Here is a 16235-nt window from a genome sequence, read left to right as displayed (position 1 = left end):
TTGAAATTCAAAATGGCCACCATAACAAATGTAATTGGGCCTGTATCTCATATCGTAAACATTGTGTAAGGTTCTAATTTGGGGCAAAGAGCATGCGTATGCTTTCAGACATTCTGAAACATCTTTTTCTGAAACGATGGTTCATTTTGATATTGAAGGTGGCCATCTTAAAATTCAAAATGGCCGTCATACCAGAACGTATATTTTGACCTATTTGTATTCTCATGTTGTAAGAAATAAAGGAAATTCACATTTTGGGCATAAACCGGGCTCATGATGTTGAACATTCAGATGCACTTTTCCCTCCCTGAAATTGCAGATCATTTTCGAGGCGGCCATCTTAACATTCAAAATGGCTGCTTTTTAGCTAATATTTCTGGCTACAATCAACTTTTACACATAATGAATGTTTATGGTGGCGTACAGTGCACATTCTTTTAAACACACACGCACATAGGGCCTATACATTCTGTAATAATGGATTATTCGCATTGGCCGCCACTCTTGAAATTCAAGATGGATTTCGACCATATTTGGTGCTGTAAGATCTTTAAACTGCAAACCCAGCAAGCATGCTGGAACACTCATGATTGTGTAAGTCAATCACTACAGTGATTTGCGTAGGCGGGACTGCTTCCTGTCCTGTAGGTACACTGCCATGTTGAAATGCAAAATGGCTGCCATGAGAAACATTTCTTTAAAAGCATTGCGTTTGGGTAAAAATTGTGAATGGGAAATCATGTGATTCTGACGTCAAAACAAATGACTTTCAATAGAACCTCATAATGATTGTGTCTGATTGACTAAATGCCCCATTTAGACGATTTAGTTGAAGAGTTTACAATATTAGCCTTATTATTCTAAGAAATCATGGGATAGTCAATTTAATAGATAATGTCTTCTAGGCTCATTCCCTGCATATGTTTTTGAAGTCACAGCACTTTTAGGCGGTATAATACACAGGGGAGAATTGGTTCTATAGAATTCTTCCAGAAACAATGACTTTTGCATTTCTTGCTATGAGCATGATAATGTATTCTGTGGCCACGTTGGTGTAGGAAGCTCAAAGCATTTAATTGACTATTTTATGCATACCCTCTGGAAATTACTACAATGTAATATATCATATTTCCCCGCAGTAGAGGCACAAATTAGGTTGTGAGAGTTGACGAGGTTTGCTCTCTGGATGTGTTGTATCAAGATTCTACGAAGGTAAAGCGGGAGATTGTTCTAGTTAAAGTCATCCATGCCGAACTTCTGGAAGGCATGGACCGTTTCATTGCACATTGTGTATGATACCAGGTTTAGATACTTCTCGGTCCATCTGCTCTTTGAGACATCCTCAAATTTTCAACTTCAGCCAGCACCATAAAAGGCATGAAAAAGCAGACCTTTATAGTTGTTTTTTTTTTCCGCAACGAACTGCAGAACATAATCTCTCCATAATGTCAATTGTACTTTTATAATTTCCTTTTTCCAGTGATGGAGGAGACATCATGCAATGCAGTAAGTGAAGCAAACTTACAAGATCCATCAGGAGAATTGAAATGTCAGTGTCTACGTAATAATCATCAATATCTCTGATTTTCCCGTTGCTCTTGAAGTAGCACTTAATACATACAATAGAATGAGGCTATCTGTTTCCGCGTTGTGAGTGACGGGTGACAGCTCCCATGGCATCTTTGATGAACATTTTGTTTCTTTTCTTTCTGTGATGTGGTCTATGTGTCAGATGGAAATGGCTGCTCAGTGTTTCAACTTTCAGGCTGATTATTTGGCTCAGTTTTGTGGGTTTCTAAGGCATGGGTATGAAAAATGAACCTTTGTTAGTGAGGATGAGGAGAAGGCCATGAAATTATGAGATGAAGAGTGATTGTGGAATTACTTTGAACTTGTACCTTCCGATAATTGTATTGTTCAGCAATGACTGGATAACGACAGGTCTATCAGACTGTAGAACCAATAAAAATGTTATGAGAAGTTGGTGATCCTCCTAAAGCTTAATGACTTTGGACCAAATCTTACAATGTATTTTAATTGCACGAGCTGATTGTCTGGCCTTTTTCATACTATCCCAGAGATTAATTTATTTTAATTCCCTTAGATACAAATTCTTAGTACAGAACATGAAAACTGCCCTTTTCATCTCTTTCTAGAATATCCCCCTTGAATGTTTCCGATAGCTGATTGCCAAACACCACATTCATCAGCTTCAAGGCAGTGACAATTTTAGAGATTACCCCCATGTGATGGTCTTCTAAATTGTGGAGGAATTCTGATGCATGCAAAGTGCCACAGAACTGAGCTATTATTGCTCCTTTGTTGTTTTAGAATCATTGGCTGTACAGCAGAAAGCATCTTGGAAGTCTTAGTAATTGAAGATGACCCACTCAAAGGCAATCAGGAAAAATTGTACTCATTCCTTATTCATTCTGTATTATTCCAGAAATATATCTAGTGTCTAGCAAATCTTGTTTCAGTATTTGGCCAACAAACAAGCTTGTGAATGGGACGCCTGGTAGGGTGACCATAACATTTCTTGCCATCGGCCATTGCGAGACTTTTCCTTGTTTGTCTTCATTCTCTCGAGGCAGCATAACGTTTTTGAAGATCACCTTCAGTTGTATCAATGCTTGCTTTTGTACAAATATTTTGCTGACTGGTATTAAATATAATCATTAACGAGGTTCCACGATGCAAAATAGTGTGTTCCCTGAGAGGCAAAAACAAACCGCTTTAGCGCGCAGTTCGCGAACCGCATATACCCGCCTGGCTATATCTGGGATGTAACGCTTACACGCTTGCCCCAGTGGTATCCCCCCCCCCCCACCCCTTACGCAGTTTTTGCCCCTCAGCATGGCTTGATGACGTCATTGGAACCTCCTTACATTTTGAATTTATGGCGACCATTTTGAATTGAGAGATGGCTGTCATTCTTGACCTGGAAACAAATTCGGTCTATCTAGAACAATTTTGGCAAATTCATCTAAGGCGCTTACAATAGTATTATATGTTTTCTATGGCAGCCATCTTGAATTTCAACATGGTGGCCTGTCTATTGATCCACAATTAGGAAACAGCTGTACTGGAACGTTAGACACCACAAGCATGTGCATTCTTGAAAATTTGATGCTTCTACAATAATTGCAACCTGAGATATGGGTAAAAACGCTATGGCGGCCATTTTGAATTTCAAGATGGCAGCCTACAAACTGTACAAAACAATCCACAATATCAGAAAAAGATATATCAGAGTGTCTGACATCACAACGACGCACTTTGCACCAAATTTGAAGCTTCTACAATGCTCACTTCATGAGATATGGGTCAAATTACAGTGCGCTATGGCGGCCATTTTGAAATTCAATATGGCAGCCTACAAATTGTATTAAAACAACCCACAATATCAGAAGACGATATATCAGTGTCTTACATCACACCCATTCATTTTGCACCAAATTTGAAGCTTCTACAATGGTCATTTTGTGAAAAATACAGTTTGCTATGGCGGCCGTTTTCAAATTCAAAAGGGCGGCTGAAGACGTGGTTGGAAAAAATGGAACCAAAGTTTTTTGGATTCAGCACCCCCAACTTGAAAAAGTTAGCCAATAAAATCAATTTTGGCACAAAAATCTCACGGGATTACATAGTAGCCTCTACTAAGAGATAAGACGTGAAACTAAGAAATATTCCTGAAATCAAAATACAAACATTAATTGCACTACAGCTTTTGTAAGGATATAACTCAAAATCCGAACAGATTCTGGAAAATAAGGTCCAAAAAGACTGCACAAAAGACAATTTTATGTTTGTCAATGGAAGTCATGTAACTGATGACGATTTGATTGAACATAGAATGCACAATATTAGTCTGTAATCAATGATTGTCACGATACATACACTCGACTGAATTATTCTTTTGATAGGGTTCCAGTCATGGAAAATATCGCTTGTAGTGTTCAAGATGTCCCTAATCGGTAAAGAATATTTATGTAAATAAATTCCAAAGGTCAGATGGCTTGACAGCCAAAAAAAAAAAAAAAAAAAAAAAAAATGACGGAAGGGGATTAAGAATTAACAACTCTGTGTTGATGAATTGTTCTATAAATTTCTATTTTCCAGGTAAGCTGTTGAATGGCGCATAATGCGAACATTTATTTGTCCTTCATTTAAAAAGGGCTCGCAAAACGGCTCATGTAATTACCGTTCAATTTCTATGGCCTCAATTGTGTGTAAAATGTTTTAAAAGGTTGTATGTAGTCGACTTGATTCCGTGTGTCTACCGTGCAATACGTGCTGGCCCCATGCCTGACAGACGCCTGCATGCGTATTGTCGTATATACCGAAAGATTTTACATGCCCTTTTTTATTGAAAGTGAGGTTATGAATGATAGTATTTTGTAACATTTACATTCGTGCACGAATAGTTTGGAAATGCATATTATGTTTTACTTATGTTTAAAATCAATTTACTACACTTGAACCAAAATGAAACACTTTTCAATTCTAAATTCCTAATATCAATTACTAGTCTTGAAAGCTCTTGTGGGATAGCAAAATGCTGATATCATCAGCGAATAAAATGGACAACAAAATGGGAGAAGTATTAAAAATATCGTTAATATGAAACATGATTTTTGAATGTTTGCACGGTGTTGAGAATTGAGGTGAGGTTTATACACGTGAATATGAACCGCAAACCTTCGTCACGATATCGGATATAGTATTATTAATGTACATAATTTGTCAAACAGAGTAATGGTCCCAGGGCCCTGTTTTATAAAGCTGTTCGCAAAGTTACGAATGACTTACGAATGACTGGTGATCAGTTCTGATGTGCTACACTTATCATAATTTCAATGATTCAGCACAAGAACTGCCAGTCGTTCGTAAGTCGTTCGTAACTTTACGAATAGCTTTATGAAGCGCCCCTAGGACAGAATCTTAATTGGAACTCTGCAATTATAGACATCGGATATTTTACTTTACCAATAGAGACATATTGTTGACAATTTGTGTGTGTGTGTGTGTGTGTGTGTGTGTGACATTTTTCTACTTTTTCATGAAATGTTCAGAATGACTTCTCTTAGGATACATATAATTGCGCATATCTACAAAGTTTTTACCTCCACATGTTTCATTTCACTAGGATATGACAATAAGTCATTTCTATAACGTCTTTATATATGACTTAGGATGCATATTTGAAGGATCAATCTCACTCACAAGTGTTTCATCTCAGTTCAGTTCGTCAATGTAGCAGACTCACGTTTGAAATAAGGTAAGTTCATTTTGCCCTTACAGCACTACATTATGTATCAGGTGATATGGTGCAAGTGAATTTTATGATTTGAAATCAATTTCATCACTTTGTTATAAAGGAAATTATACAGGTATTGTAAAAATTCATACTTGTAAAATCCTAATTGAAGATTTCTGTCATAGACCAATACCGTCTGAAAATATGTACATGTACTTCTTGAGATAATCTTCTGATATGAGAAATAATGACAAAGAGTTTATCTTTTGATTGCTAGCATAAATATGAAACTCTGTATATTCACAGCACGTTTGGCATATTTCATCGACAGAACCACACAAATTTAGTAGGTTGGGTGTTTGACTTGAAAAAACATAATTGTTGTCAGCTAGATAAAATGCTGACTAGTAGTGAGATTAAGTTTGTATAATTATGTATATGCTAGACTGGATGTTTTTCATGTCTTTTTACGAACATTCAAAAGCCAAAAAAAAAATGGAAATTAGTCGTGTGTGCAATATCAGAGCACAACACGTATGCAAAATACTAATTTCTGTTGTAGGGGACACTGAGGCTTATTGACGAATGTTCTCTCAATTGCAAGGTGCAGTTGGTAAACAAATTAGATTTGCTCTACTATAGAATGATCAAATGCAGCTTTCTATAAATTTGAAAATGTGGGTAAATTAGAAATTCTAATTTAAAGGAGCCATGTAATGAAAGCTAATTTGAAATTCATTTCATTAATCTGATTTGTTTTGAGAAGCCTTAAAATGATCTTATTGGTCACAACTGAAAAACCTCCTTGCGTCTGAGGATCAGACTACTTGATATATGTATATAAGTATGGTGCACACAGAGGTGTGTACACTACATTGTGTATATCCATACACAGTCTATAACTCAGACTCACAGTACATGCTATATTATGTGGACCTTGAGTAATTCTACTACATGTACATGTTCGTCTGTTGAGAATGAGAAGGGCGTTAAGTTGTCCAGAACACTATAGGTTTAGTGGCAACTTAACGCCCTTATCATTCTCAACCGACGTACTAGTATATTATTTGACCTTGGTCTTTGGTGACAGCGCCATCTCTTGTGCAACTGAAGTGACTGATAAAGAGTCAGTACTGGAGATGGAGTTGTGGAGCAAATTCATCTTAAATCTTGAGCATCCTGACTTGGGTTGTTCTTAAAAGGAGATGTTTGGAGGCAAGGAGGTCAGTTGAAATATTCATGTATGTTTAATTAAGAAATACGAAAGTATAAGTCAGAAATAAGCAATTCTATTTTGGTTTGACACATTGAAGTGGCTTAAGTAATGCAGGTGTAATGTAGGTGAATGTACATAGCCTACTACAGTGATGTACAGAATGTGTAGTGTGTCAATTACAATACATCAACAAGTTAAACATGTTATGAAATTTGAGAATGCTGTAATGTATAACTGAGTATGTATGGAATGATAAGACATGATGCATTTCATTTTTTTGTTTTGGGTGCGCCAGGTGGGTTGGGGAGGATGGCCTGAGGGCCCAAGTCATTTAGTTGGCTCTTTCCAGACCCGGGCTGCCCAACCTGGTGCACCCTTACCACTCCAGTGTATGTTCTGATTTCGAAATATGTACTATGAAATTTGTGAATGAAAGTCGAATAAATAATAATAACAATAATAACAATAATTAGCCAAAGGAGAAATGTGCTGGCATTTATAGCATAAACACAAGTTTGATTTAGACCTGAGTTGCACATTCCAATGATGAATAGCACCTTTCAGTGCTGTGTAGCCTCTAGGATTACGCAGTTTAAGCATGAATGAACTTATATCCAGGTCAGATGGGCCTATATGTTTACCGCAGTGAAATACTTCAGCCAGCGTCATTATAGGTCATGCTTGATTGTGTTGTGACTTTCTATGTTATCAGACAAGGTAAATTTCAGGAAATGGAAGTTGCTTGCCTAATCAAGCAAGCCTGTCATATTATGTCTCTGAGAAATTAATCCATAATTCAATGACATTGTCATCAATATGTCATCTGAGCTGAGCCTGAGATCTATGAAGTTGATTTATCAGAATAATTTGGCTATAAACTCAAAGCTGATAATCAATATGAAAGATTAATTATCTAAATATGTAATGGCTTGTACTTATGACTTTCTATTTGTTTAAACCTACAGTTTTCACGGAATTTGAGGAACTTGAGGCATTTAAGAAAGCTACTACAGAAAGAAAGAAAGGAATTTACGGGTTTAGCGAATACAGTTTATACAGCTCTTGACAAGATGACATCTACTGAAATTCTCTTGGACATATTACGGAATCAAACATTCCTGAATCGCGTACGGATTGATCATTGTAACCATGGAATTATTGTCTGATGTCAGGATACTGCAACGCCCGTGGATTCAATCTTCGAATAAGGCAAATAAAGAATCATCGTCAAATCTCAAATTCCCGTCGAAGCCTTTGTTTTTATTCATGGTGCTCTTCAACTCGTCTGCAGTTACATTGGTCATCACATTTCTGTTCCTCAATAAAACAAAATTTTGCAAATTAGTGTGAATTTGGCATTCTTAGATCACATTTTTAAAAGTAAAGTCGACATGCATAGATGGTTGACGCGATTTACGGAATCAAGAGTTCTCGCCTTTACTCTGCTGTAATAAGCTTTCTGCATATAGTAGCGTCAGGTTCATGTCCTTTCAATATCAACTATAATTTCTGTCATAAATCACCATGCACCATGCATGCACGTTGAAAACACTGATTTCCCGAGAGATAATACATATAACTTCTTTTAGAATAATCATCGATATTTCTGTGTTAAAGATTCGTAGCAACGATATCATGGTTTAATGCGGAGATCAAAAAATCTCTGATAGACGGGCATGGCGAACTCTGCATATTCTGCAACAGTAGGTGACGGCTTTGCGGATTTCGTGGGATCGGGGGCTTTCCCGAAACCCTGGCTCTGCATGGCGTTGGAGAAGATCACCGTATTCTTCAGCACCTCATTGCCGATATCTCCCACGTCTGTGCAATGCCAGTTGAGTTGGCTAGGGTCTGCGCTGTCCCACTCGAGCATTTTGGGCGTGAACTCGATCCCCATAGCTTCGCAGTACTTCGGTAGGATGGTCTCTGGGTGGGTGACGAGATCATCTGCGTCGATGATGGGAGGTGAGGGTTGGCCGAATTTTGTCTGGACGTGGTTGTAGAAGTCTTCAAGGTCATGGTAGATGTTCTTGAAAGCGTTTATGAAATCTGGCTGCGCACAGGGAATTATTGTTACCAATCGCTCGAGGGAACGAAACATCTTCTCCGGATGGCGAACTAGGAAAGAATGTTTATACTTGGCGTCGACGACGTCGAAGCTTCTACGAATACCTTCCACCATCCCCTTAACGAAGAGTATCTTGGAGTTTGGGTAATCAGCATTCAGAATCGTGTCGATGTAGCTATACGTATACTTGTCATTCAGCATACCTGTATTTGACACACCAGGAAATGCATAGAGTAAGGCAAACTGTTATATTTGAAAACTTCAAATTTATCTGCAGCATTCCAATAGAAATATTAGGAAAAGTATAATGTTACTCGATCGAAAAGGAAAATATGGAACAGCGATTCAGTTTTATGGCGATACACAACTGATGAGCGCATTTTAAAGGAAGGTTAATTTTGCGTCTGCTGGGTACAGAGTGACGTAACAGTACCCGTCGTTACGTAAAGGTTGTCCTTTTACACCCACACAAACGCACACACATACACATTCAATATAAAACACCTGTATACATGCATACAGAATATAACACGTAGACAAGAAATGACTCTAATTTTGCCAACTCTTCCGTGGAGTAACCACATGACGACATACTGCCGTAATTTGTTTAAGAACGAGATAAGTAATTATCAACTTCAATTAACTCTTTTAACAATTATTAATACTATTGTCAAAATAATATATGAATATACGACTACTGCGTGATCGAAAAAAACATAATTAAGAATCGCTACCTGTTTGGACTTGTGAAACTCCGGTATATCTTATTTATGGAGGGTTAGAAGGAACATTTATATTCCTCTTGAAGGTATGAGAGTTATGACTGGTCGTTAATCATTCATCGAGTAAAGCTAGGCTGACACTTGCACGATTTTGTGGCACGCATTGGCACGACTCGAGTCGTGCCAGTGCGCAAACTAGTCGTAAACTAGCGTGAAGTGTGCGTAAACCCGTCGTGACTGCGTGTCATGTCGGGACGAGAATTTTGAAATGTTCAAAATTTTGGTCACGACAAAATTTCGCGACCGGGTCGTGAACTATGCGCAAACTGTTCGTGAACTCGTCGTGAACTCGTCGGGACGATGCGTGCCAGTGCGTGCCAGTGCGTGCCAGTGAACGCCATACCACAACTGTCACGAATAGTTCATGAACAACTCACGTCGAGTTCACGAGTAGATAACGACATGTTCAAGAATTGGTGCGCGTCGCAGCGTGGCCGTGGAAGCCGTGGAAACCTAATGTTACGATGAGCTGATATCAGATACGTTACTTAAAATTGCTTCATTTGGAAAAAAGTATGCTGTTATATGAAAGCAAAGGTCCGGTACTTTTGAATACTTAAGGTAATAATTAATCACACAACAGAAATTGCTCAAGAAAATTAATATTTTTGTAAATGATAGTGTGAGAACGGTAACGGTCCATCAGATACGTTACCAATGAAATGTATCGTGCAGCAAAGTTAAGCGCGACGCGCTTTTGTGCGCAGATTTAACCGGTTGACATTGTGCTCTATACGACTTGATAAGAAAACAGTTTTGAAGTGGCCAAGATATCCAAAATAAAGTAAAAGAAACAGGTCCTAACAAAATTTGATGGCCGATCTACTTTTATTTGAACATCTTCCTTTTACTTTTATGGACATCTCAGCCATTTCTGAACCGATTTTCATCAAATAAACTTTTCGTAAGTATACGTGGATTTTGATTATCCTGCAAAAGGTTAAAAACTGAATCCTCATCTAAACCAGAACTATAATATCATCCCTTAGAATTATGGCATCCAAAAAGATATATGTTAGATATCCATTTTATTTCTGCTTTGTTGAGGTTTTTTATTTGTGTGTGTGTGTGTGTGTGTGTGTAGCGTTTTGTATACCACAATAAATTTTTGTCTGTAGAAATCAATTGAGGACTTTTAAGGGCTGAAGTCTGGTACCCACCTTATGCTGTCAACTTCACAGCAAACGAGGCTACATGAACGCGCTATACCTTTGTTCATTGTAATTTTGCACCTTATCTACATAAAATGCGCTCAGTATTATGGTTAAAGTCAAGAGCACTTTCTTGGTTGCACAATGCTCTTAAAATGACTATAGGATTAATGACGTCTACCGTTTCGCATCAGGTTTCTTTTAATAACATGATTGAGTGATCTGGGTTTGAATGTAAATCGGTAGTTAAATGTGTCTATAAACATAAATGCTCTGTCAGATACGTTACCATCGTTTGTCGATTCGTGAGACCTAATTCATTACTGACAGGAACAAAGGAAAATTGAATTTGTGCGTATCATGTGCATAGATATTTTTCCAACTTCATTTTTACCGTCTTCCATGTAATTACAAAATTTCGGAAGTATATCAGATAAAAAGTAGTATGGATTTGTGTTACGTATTCTTCAAAGTTTTGTCGAAGGGTTATCTAATCTTCGGGTGCTGTTCGTTATTCCGAAGGTTCGTTATTCCAAAGGTTCGTTAATCCGAAAATGAAATAGGGTTCGTTATTCCGAAGGTTCCTAAATCCGAAAATGAAATAGGGTTCGTTATTCCGAAGGTTCGTTGATCCGAAGTGCTACAGGGTCCGTAACGAACCTTCGGAACAACGAGCTTTGTTTCGTTTTCGGATTAACGAACCTTCGGAATAACGAACCTTATTTCATTTTCGGATTAATGAACCTTCGGAATAACAAACCTCATCACATTTTCGGATTAACGAACCTTCGGAATAACTAATCTTCGGAATAACGAACCTTCGGAATAACGAATCTTCGGACTAAAGAACCTTCGGAATAACGAACCTTCGGAATAACGAGCTGTAACCTAATCTTCTACCTATGACGAAATCATTTTTTTTTTTTACGTTTAGAAGTGCGGTGTTTTAACGAAAATAGTCACATTGTGATGTTCTTACAATTAAAATTAATTAATTGGCATGATTGGTGTTCGGTCTGAAACGTATGCTAACGGAACTTTTGATGCGTCAGATACGTTCCATATACCACACAACGTTCTTCTTCCCATCCAGAATGTATTTCATCTGGCAGAGATGTTACCTGGTATTTGCTATTTATGAGAAGTGTAATACTTATTCATGATGTTTCATACATAATCAATGAGATTATTGATATAATTCAAATGCAGGTACAAAGTTAAATTAGGGTAACATATTTTAAGTCGAAATATATTTATTTTCTTGCTTTTTATTTAGCCTTCACTTTATAAATCAGGATCATTTTTATTACACATTAGATCACGGCTGACTCCAAAATGTTTTCATGATTTTTGTTTATGTTTAAGCTTGTAGTTTTACATAAGCATTGCCATTTTAAAGCGAGAAATAAGCAGACAATAAACGATTTTCTAAGATGTTACCTCTGGTAACGTAGCTGATATATGGTACTAACATGTAAAAAAGGACTCTACGTTTGGAAATGTTTCTAGAAGAGAAATATGAGCTTTCAAAAATCACCCATTGATTGTTTTGTGTTCCTAAGGAATCAAACTTTCTGAATTGATAAAACATGAATGAAATCTTTGATGTTGAATTTTTGTCATTTGTACAACTGTAATTGCACACTTTTTCGGAGAATGGCCCTAGAGCAGCTACCAGGTATAGACATCTTCTCTTCTCTGCAATGATTGTGTCTGTGGCATTCAGCATGTTGTCTCTTCCACAGCCAATTCAAAAATGACCAGGGGTTGGGGAGGCTCCCTTGATGGCGTGCCCAAGTCGGCACGACACCGTCCAAATTGCGCAAACTCGTCGTGCCAATGCGGGAAGTGCGTAAACTATGCGCAAACTATGCGCAAACTATGCGTGAACTCGTCGTGCCAGTTCGTGTAAATGTGGACACTGATGGGCACGCATTCGTGAACTATTCGTGAACTCGTCGTGAACTCGTCGTGAACTATGCGTGAACTAGTCGTGAACAGTGCGGGAGCCTCCCAGTTCGTGCCCCAAAATGGCACGACTTGCTATGACAAAATCGTGGCCAAAAGTCGTGCAAGTGTCAGCCTAGCTTAAGTCTGCCTGTTTTTCTTCAGGGCTTTCCATCACAGCACCCTAGGCAGATGCATTGGCTATACCAAAAAAACAAAGACATGTTCAGAGATGTAGCTCGGGCATCTTCGGTCTACGTTTACTGCTTCCTGTCCGCCTGTGGTTATAAGTGACAGACTGATCACACAGAACTACAGAATTATCTGTTGGTGCCGCGAATAATCCATTAGGACGTGTACTATATATATTGTAACCGATGAAGATTTAATGATCATTGGTTGAGATCGTCCAATTAGGCTAATTTGATACCAAATTGGGCCTGTCATTTAAGCTTTCTAGTAATTATTCAGACAGAGTTGATTATGAGGAATCTTTTAAGGACATTTTGGAATTATTATTGGTATGAATAAGGAAGAAAACGGGTTAAAACTAGCCAAATTATGAAGTTGCGAGATCGATTGCATAATCGATCGTATATTTTAACAATCGATTATAAATCGATCATTTGGAGGGAAAATAACGATTATGGCCTGATTATTAGAAGTTATTAGAGGGGTAATAAGGGTTGGAAATGCGATTATGTCAGTAATAATCTCTCATATAATTATTTATTTGTTATCTAATCATTTTCGTATGATGTTGAGAGTAAATTTGTGTTATTATTTGAGGAGAGGTTTGCATGTAAAATGTGTAACTGTTTTGGAAATATAGTGGTCAGAGGGTCCAATTTGTGACACATTAACTGAGTGGGCCCGAGTACGAGCCAAAGTGTAGATTTTCAGTGCTGTTGAGTGTTATTAAAGGCCGTGTCACACCTTTCCGGGCAAGCTAGGCGGGCTTGTGGTGAGGAGGTAGTTTCCAGCACGTAGAAGATTTTCCGCGGGCGAGCAAGAATGTTTGTAATTTTCGCACTTGTTACTTACCTACCAGACGCGTGCTACTTAACTTCTACTTGTGTGCATTCCGTGTGACCTGCGTGAGAGCTTTGAAACCGACCCGTTTTCTGTTACGAGCGACTTATGGGTACTGAGAAGTACCTGCGTTGAAGTTGCCTGCGAGGTGCTGCCGGTAAGGGTCTCCTACTGGTGTTCTGCGTGTACCTCTGCGAGCAAACCCCCACAACTCACTCGAAACAAGTTTTGAGCATGCTCAAGGCCTTGTCATACGTGTCTGGGGAAGTTTTGCGGCTTGACTTGCGGGGAAACAAATATGCTACCCGGAGCTTTCCGCAGTTGGTCTGCACCTGACAGTACCTAGCGCGTATCTCGCCTGTAGTTGCCCGGAGGTGCTCACGCAAGTCCGATTTAACCGCAGCCAAGTTTTGAGCATGACCAAAACTTTTTCCGGGTGAGTCGCTGGGATGCCCGGAGAGGTCCACGCAGAACGCCAGGAGGAGGTCCTTAGCGGCAGCACTTCGCAGGCAACTCCCACGCAGGTTCTTCGCAGTCCCCGTATGCAGCCAAGATAATGACATTCCGTGGGACTTCTGCCATTCCTTCAGAGGAATTCCTTCACTGAGTTATACAGTGTATATACGTGTGGGTAATCGAATGTGTGTACGAACGTGTTGTCCTTGTCAAATTTTCCCGGTACACGTGGTTTAGTGAGCAGTGTCCGGGCACTAGCATTGGTATTCTATATTTTTTTCCCTACCGGTGTATCTCAAAATAATTACATGTATATTATTATAGAATAGTATATAATTTACTCATTATATACCTAGCGATCCACGTCCGACAAGCTTTGCTTTTTAGTGGATCACTATTTTCCATAATCGAATTTATTTTCCGCTCGCCCACGAAGAATGTATACAGTGTTTTTCCTAAATATTGGACATGTTATATGTTGTTCTATAATTTGTCTCGTATATATATTACATGAATCTTTTGCAAACGTTTGAACCTTATTTCAACACATGTATACTTTGTACTATGTTTTTTGATTTTCGATGATTGGAAATAAACTATGATTGAATTGAATTGAATTGAATTGAGTTGTCAGCCCCAACGCGACTGGTACAAAGGTCACACAGTATACCCGCAAGTAGAATTTAAGTAGAACGCGTCCAGCAAGTAAGACACATGCACTGACTCGCCCAAATCCTTGTTCGCCCTCAGAAATTTTCGGTATGCTGGAAAATACCTACACGCAACAAGCCTGCATAGCTTGCCCGGAAAGGTGTGACAGGGCCTAAACATGGTTGCGGGTAAACAGATTTGCGTGCACACCTCCGGTTGACTACGAATGAGATACGTGCTAGGTACTGTAATGTGCGGCTCATTCCGGCGACCTCCGGGTAGTAAAAATTGTTCTTCATAAGTCGCACGCCTGGCTTGCCCGGAAAGGTGTGACACGGCCTTAAAGCGTTGATTGTAGTGGATTCTGCGCCTGGATCTTTTCATTGAGTCTGCTGCAGTACAATAAGTATCGTTGAGTAGTGCAAAGCAAGTAGTGATGCTTGAATAGAAATTGTTATGGGTATTACTAACCCAGCAAATTGGTAGATTTAACGCCGTTCCCTACGCCTGGTTGTATATTTCAACCAAACGGACCTATAGCCTAGCTCGGACCATCCTGACCCTTCTCCAGCTAGTCGGCGGGGCCGGGTGGCACAGCATACATACACAAGCAAGAGAAGGAAGGATACAATATATATGTATATATAATATAAGAAGAAAGAGTCTCAAATACACCATGGATCCAACGAGAAGTTCTCTTTTTTTTTAATTACAAAATTTTCGGTCTGCCTCAGACTTTCGTCAGTGTAAAGACAATGATAAGTTTGTGCAAACATCAATCATAACAACACAACATCATCACAATGCTATGCGCGTCATGCGCGTAGTGCGTTGCCCGGGAGCTGCCTTGTCAAGGAGAATATATGTTGAATTACATATGTTTTCTAAGTCCAATGTGCATATGCCTTTTGTGGGACATGTGTACTGATGGACTACAGAATCATAAGCCTATAATTACTTGGAATATGGTCTCTCCAGTGTATCTTTCTGTCCGGACCAAAATAGTAGCAGGCAAGGTAGGGCTCCCAGAAGACTTCTGTGTCTCCTCGAGCCGACATCGATCTCGCGAACGCGGTCGAGATCGAGCGTGGCGTACTCCAGATCATGAGGCGAGCTTTGTCGTTGGTTGATGATGCCATGGCGAACAGGTGTTGCTGTGCATTACGTATCCTAATGAAAACAATTCCATTGTACAGATGGAAGATTACGCCGTAAGATTTCAGTACTATACAACACATAAACAGTCTAAGCAGTACTGTATGATTCTGATGAAATACTTACAACCCAAATTCATAGTACACATTGACGAAGGAGGTGGTGCGTAGCTTTAAAAAAAAAAAAAAATATATATATATATATATATATATATATATATATATATATATATAATTATGATAAATAACTTCTTGTCTTTTGTGTAAAACTGCGTTTCACTTTCATAAATTTGAGGACGTGCAAGGAACAACACACAACGTCCAACATGCAGTTTTGACCAAAAAGAAGAGGGCTAAAGAGCGCGAAACTGCACTGAGAGTGCTATCATTTATTCTGATATGTGAATTTCTGTTTAGTATTCTATGTAAAAAGATGTAATTCATAGCTCTATTAGGAATTAAAAGAAAGTGTCAGTACTGCAGCAGATGATCTTTGCAATAGTCCTCTAACGTTATGA

General features: G+C 38.7%; 1 protein-coding gene across 1 annotated transcript; it reads right to left on the bottom strand.

The window, feature by feature from the left end:
- Positions 1-8109: 8109 nt before the first annotated feature.
- On the bottom strand, positions 8110-15702 carry LOC139737061 (uncharacterized). Its single transcript, XM_071647740.1, has 2 exons — positions 15522-15702; positions 8110-8747 (listed from the first exon to the last, which is right to left on the bottom strand). The coding sequence occupies exons 1-2, from the start codon at positions 15700-15702 to the stop codon at positions 8110-8112; spliced, it is 819 nt and encodes a 272-aa protein (XP_071503841.1).
- Between the last annotated feature and the right edge of the window lie 533 nt (positions 15703-16235).

Source organism: Diadema antillarum, unplaced genomic scaffold, assembly GCF_040938485.1.
Source record: "Diadema antillarum isolate AM-2024a unplaced genomic scaffold, OU_Dant_1.0 seq00000678_RagTag, whole genome shotgun sequence".
NCBI lineage: Eukaryota > Metazoa > Echinodermata > Echinoidea > Diadematoida > Diadematidae > Diadema > Diadema antillarum.
Note: the sequence above shows the minus strand (reverse complement) of the source record. Positions and strands in the feature narration are given on the sequence as shown.

Excerpts from the sequence above, each read along its gene's own strand:
- LOC139737061 (XM_071647740.1), bottom strand. The coding sequence starts at position 15,702 with ATGGCATCATCAACCAACGACAAAGCTCGCCTCATGATCTGGAGTACG. Across the intron at positions 8,748-15,521 it reads CTGGAGAGACCATATTCCAA|GTATGCTGAATGACAAGTAT; the intron begins GTAATTATAGGC and ends TGTCAAATACAG.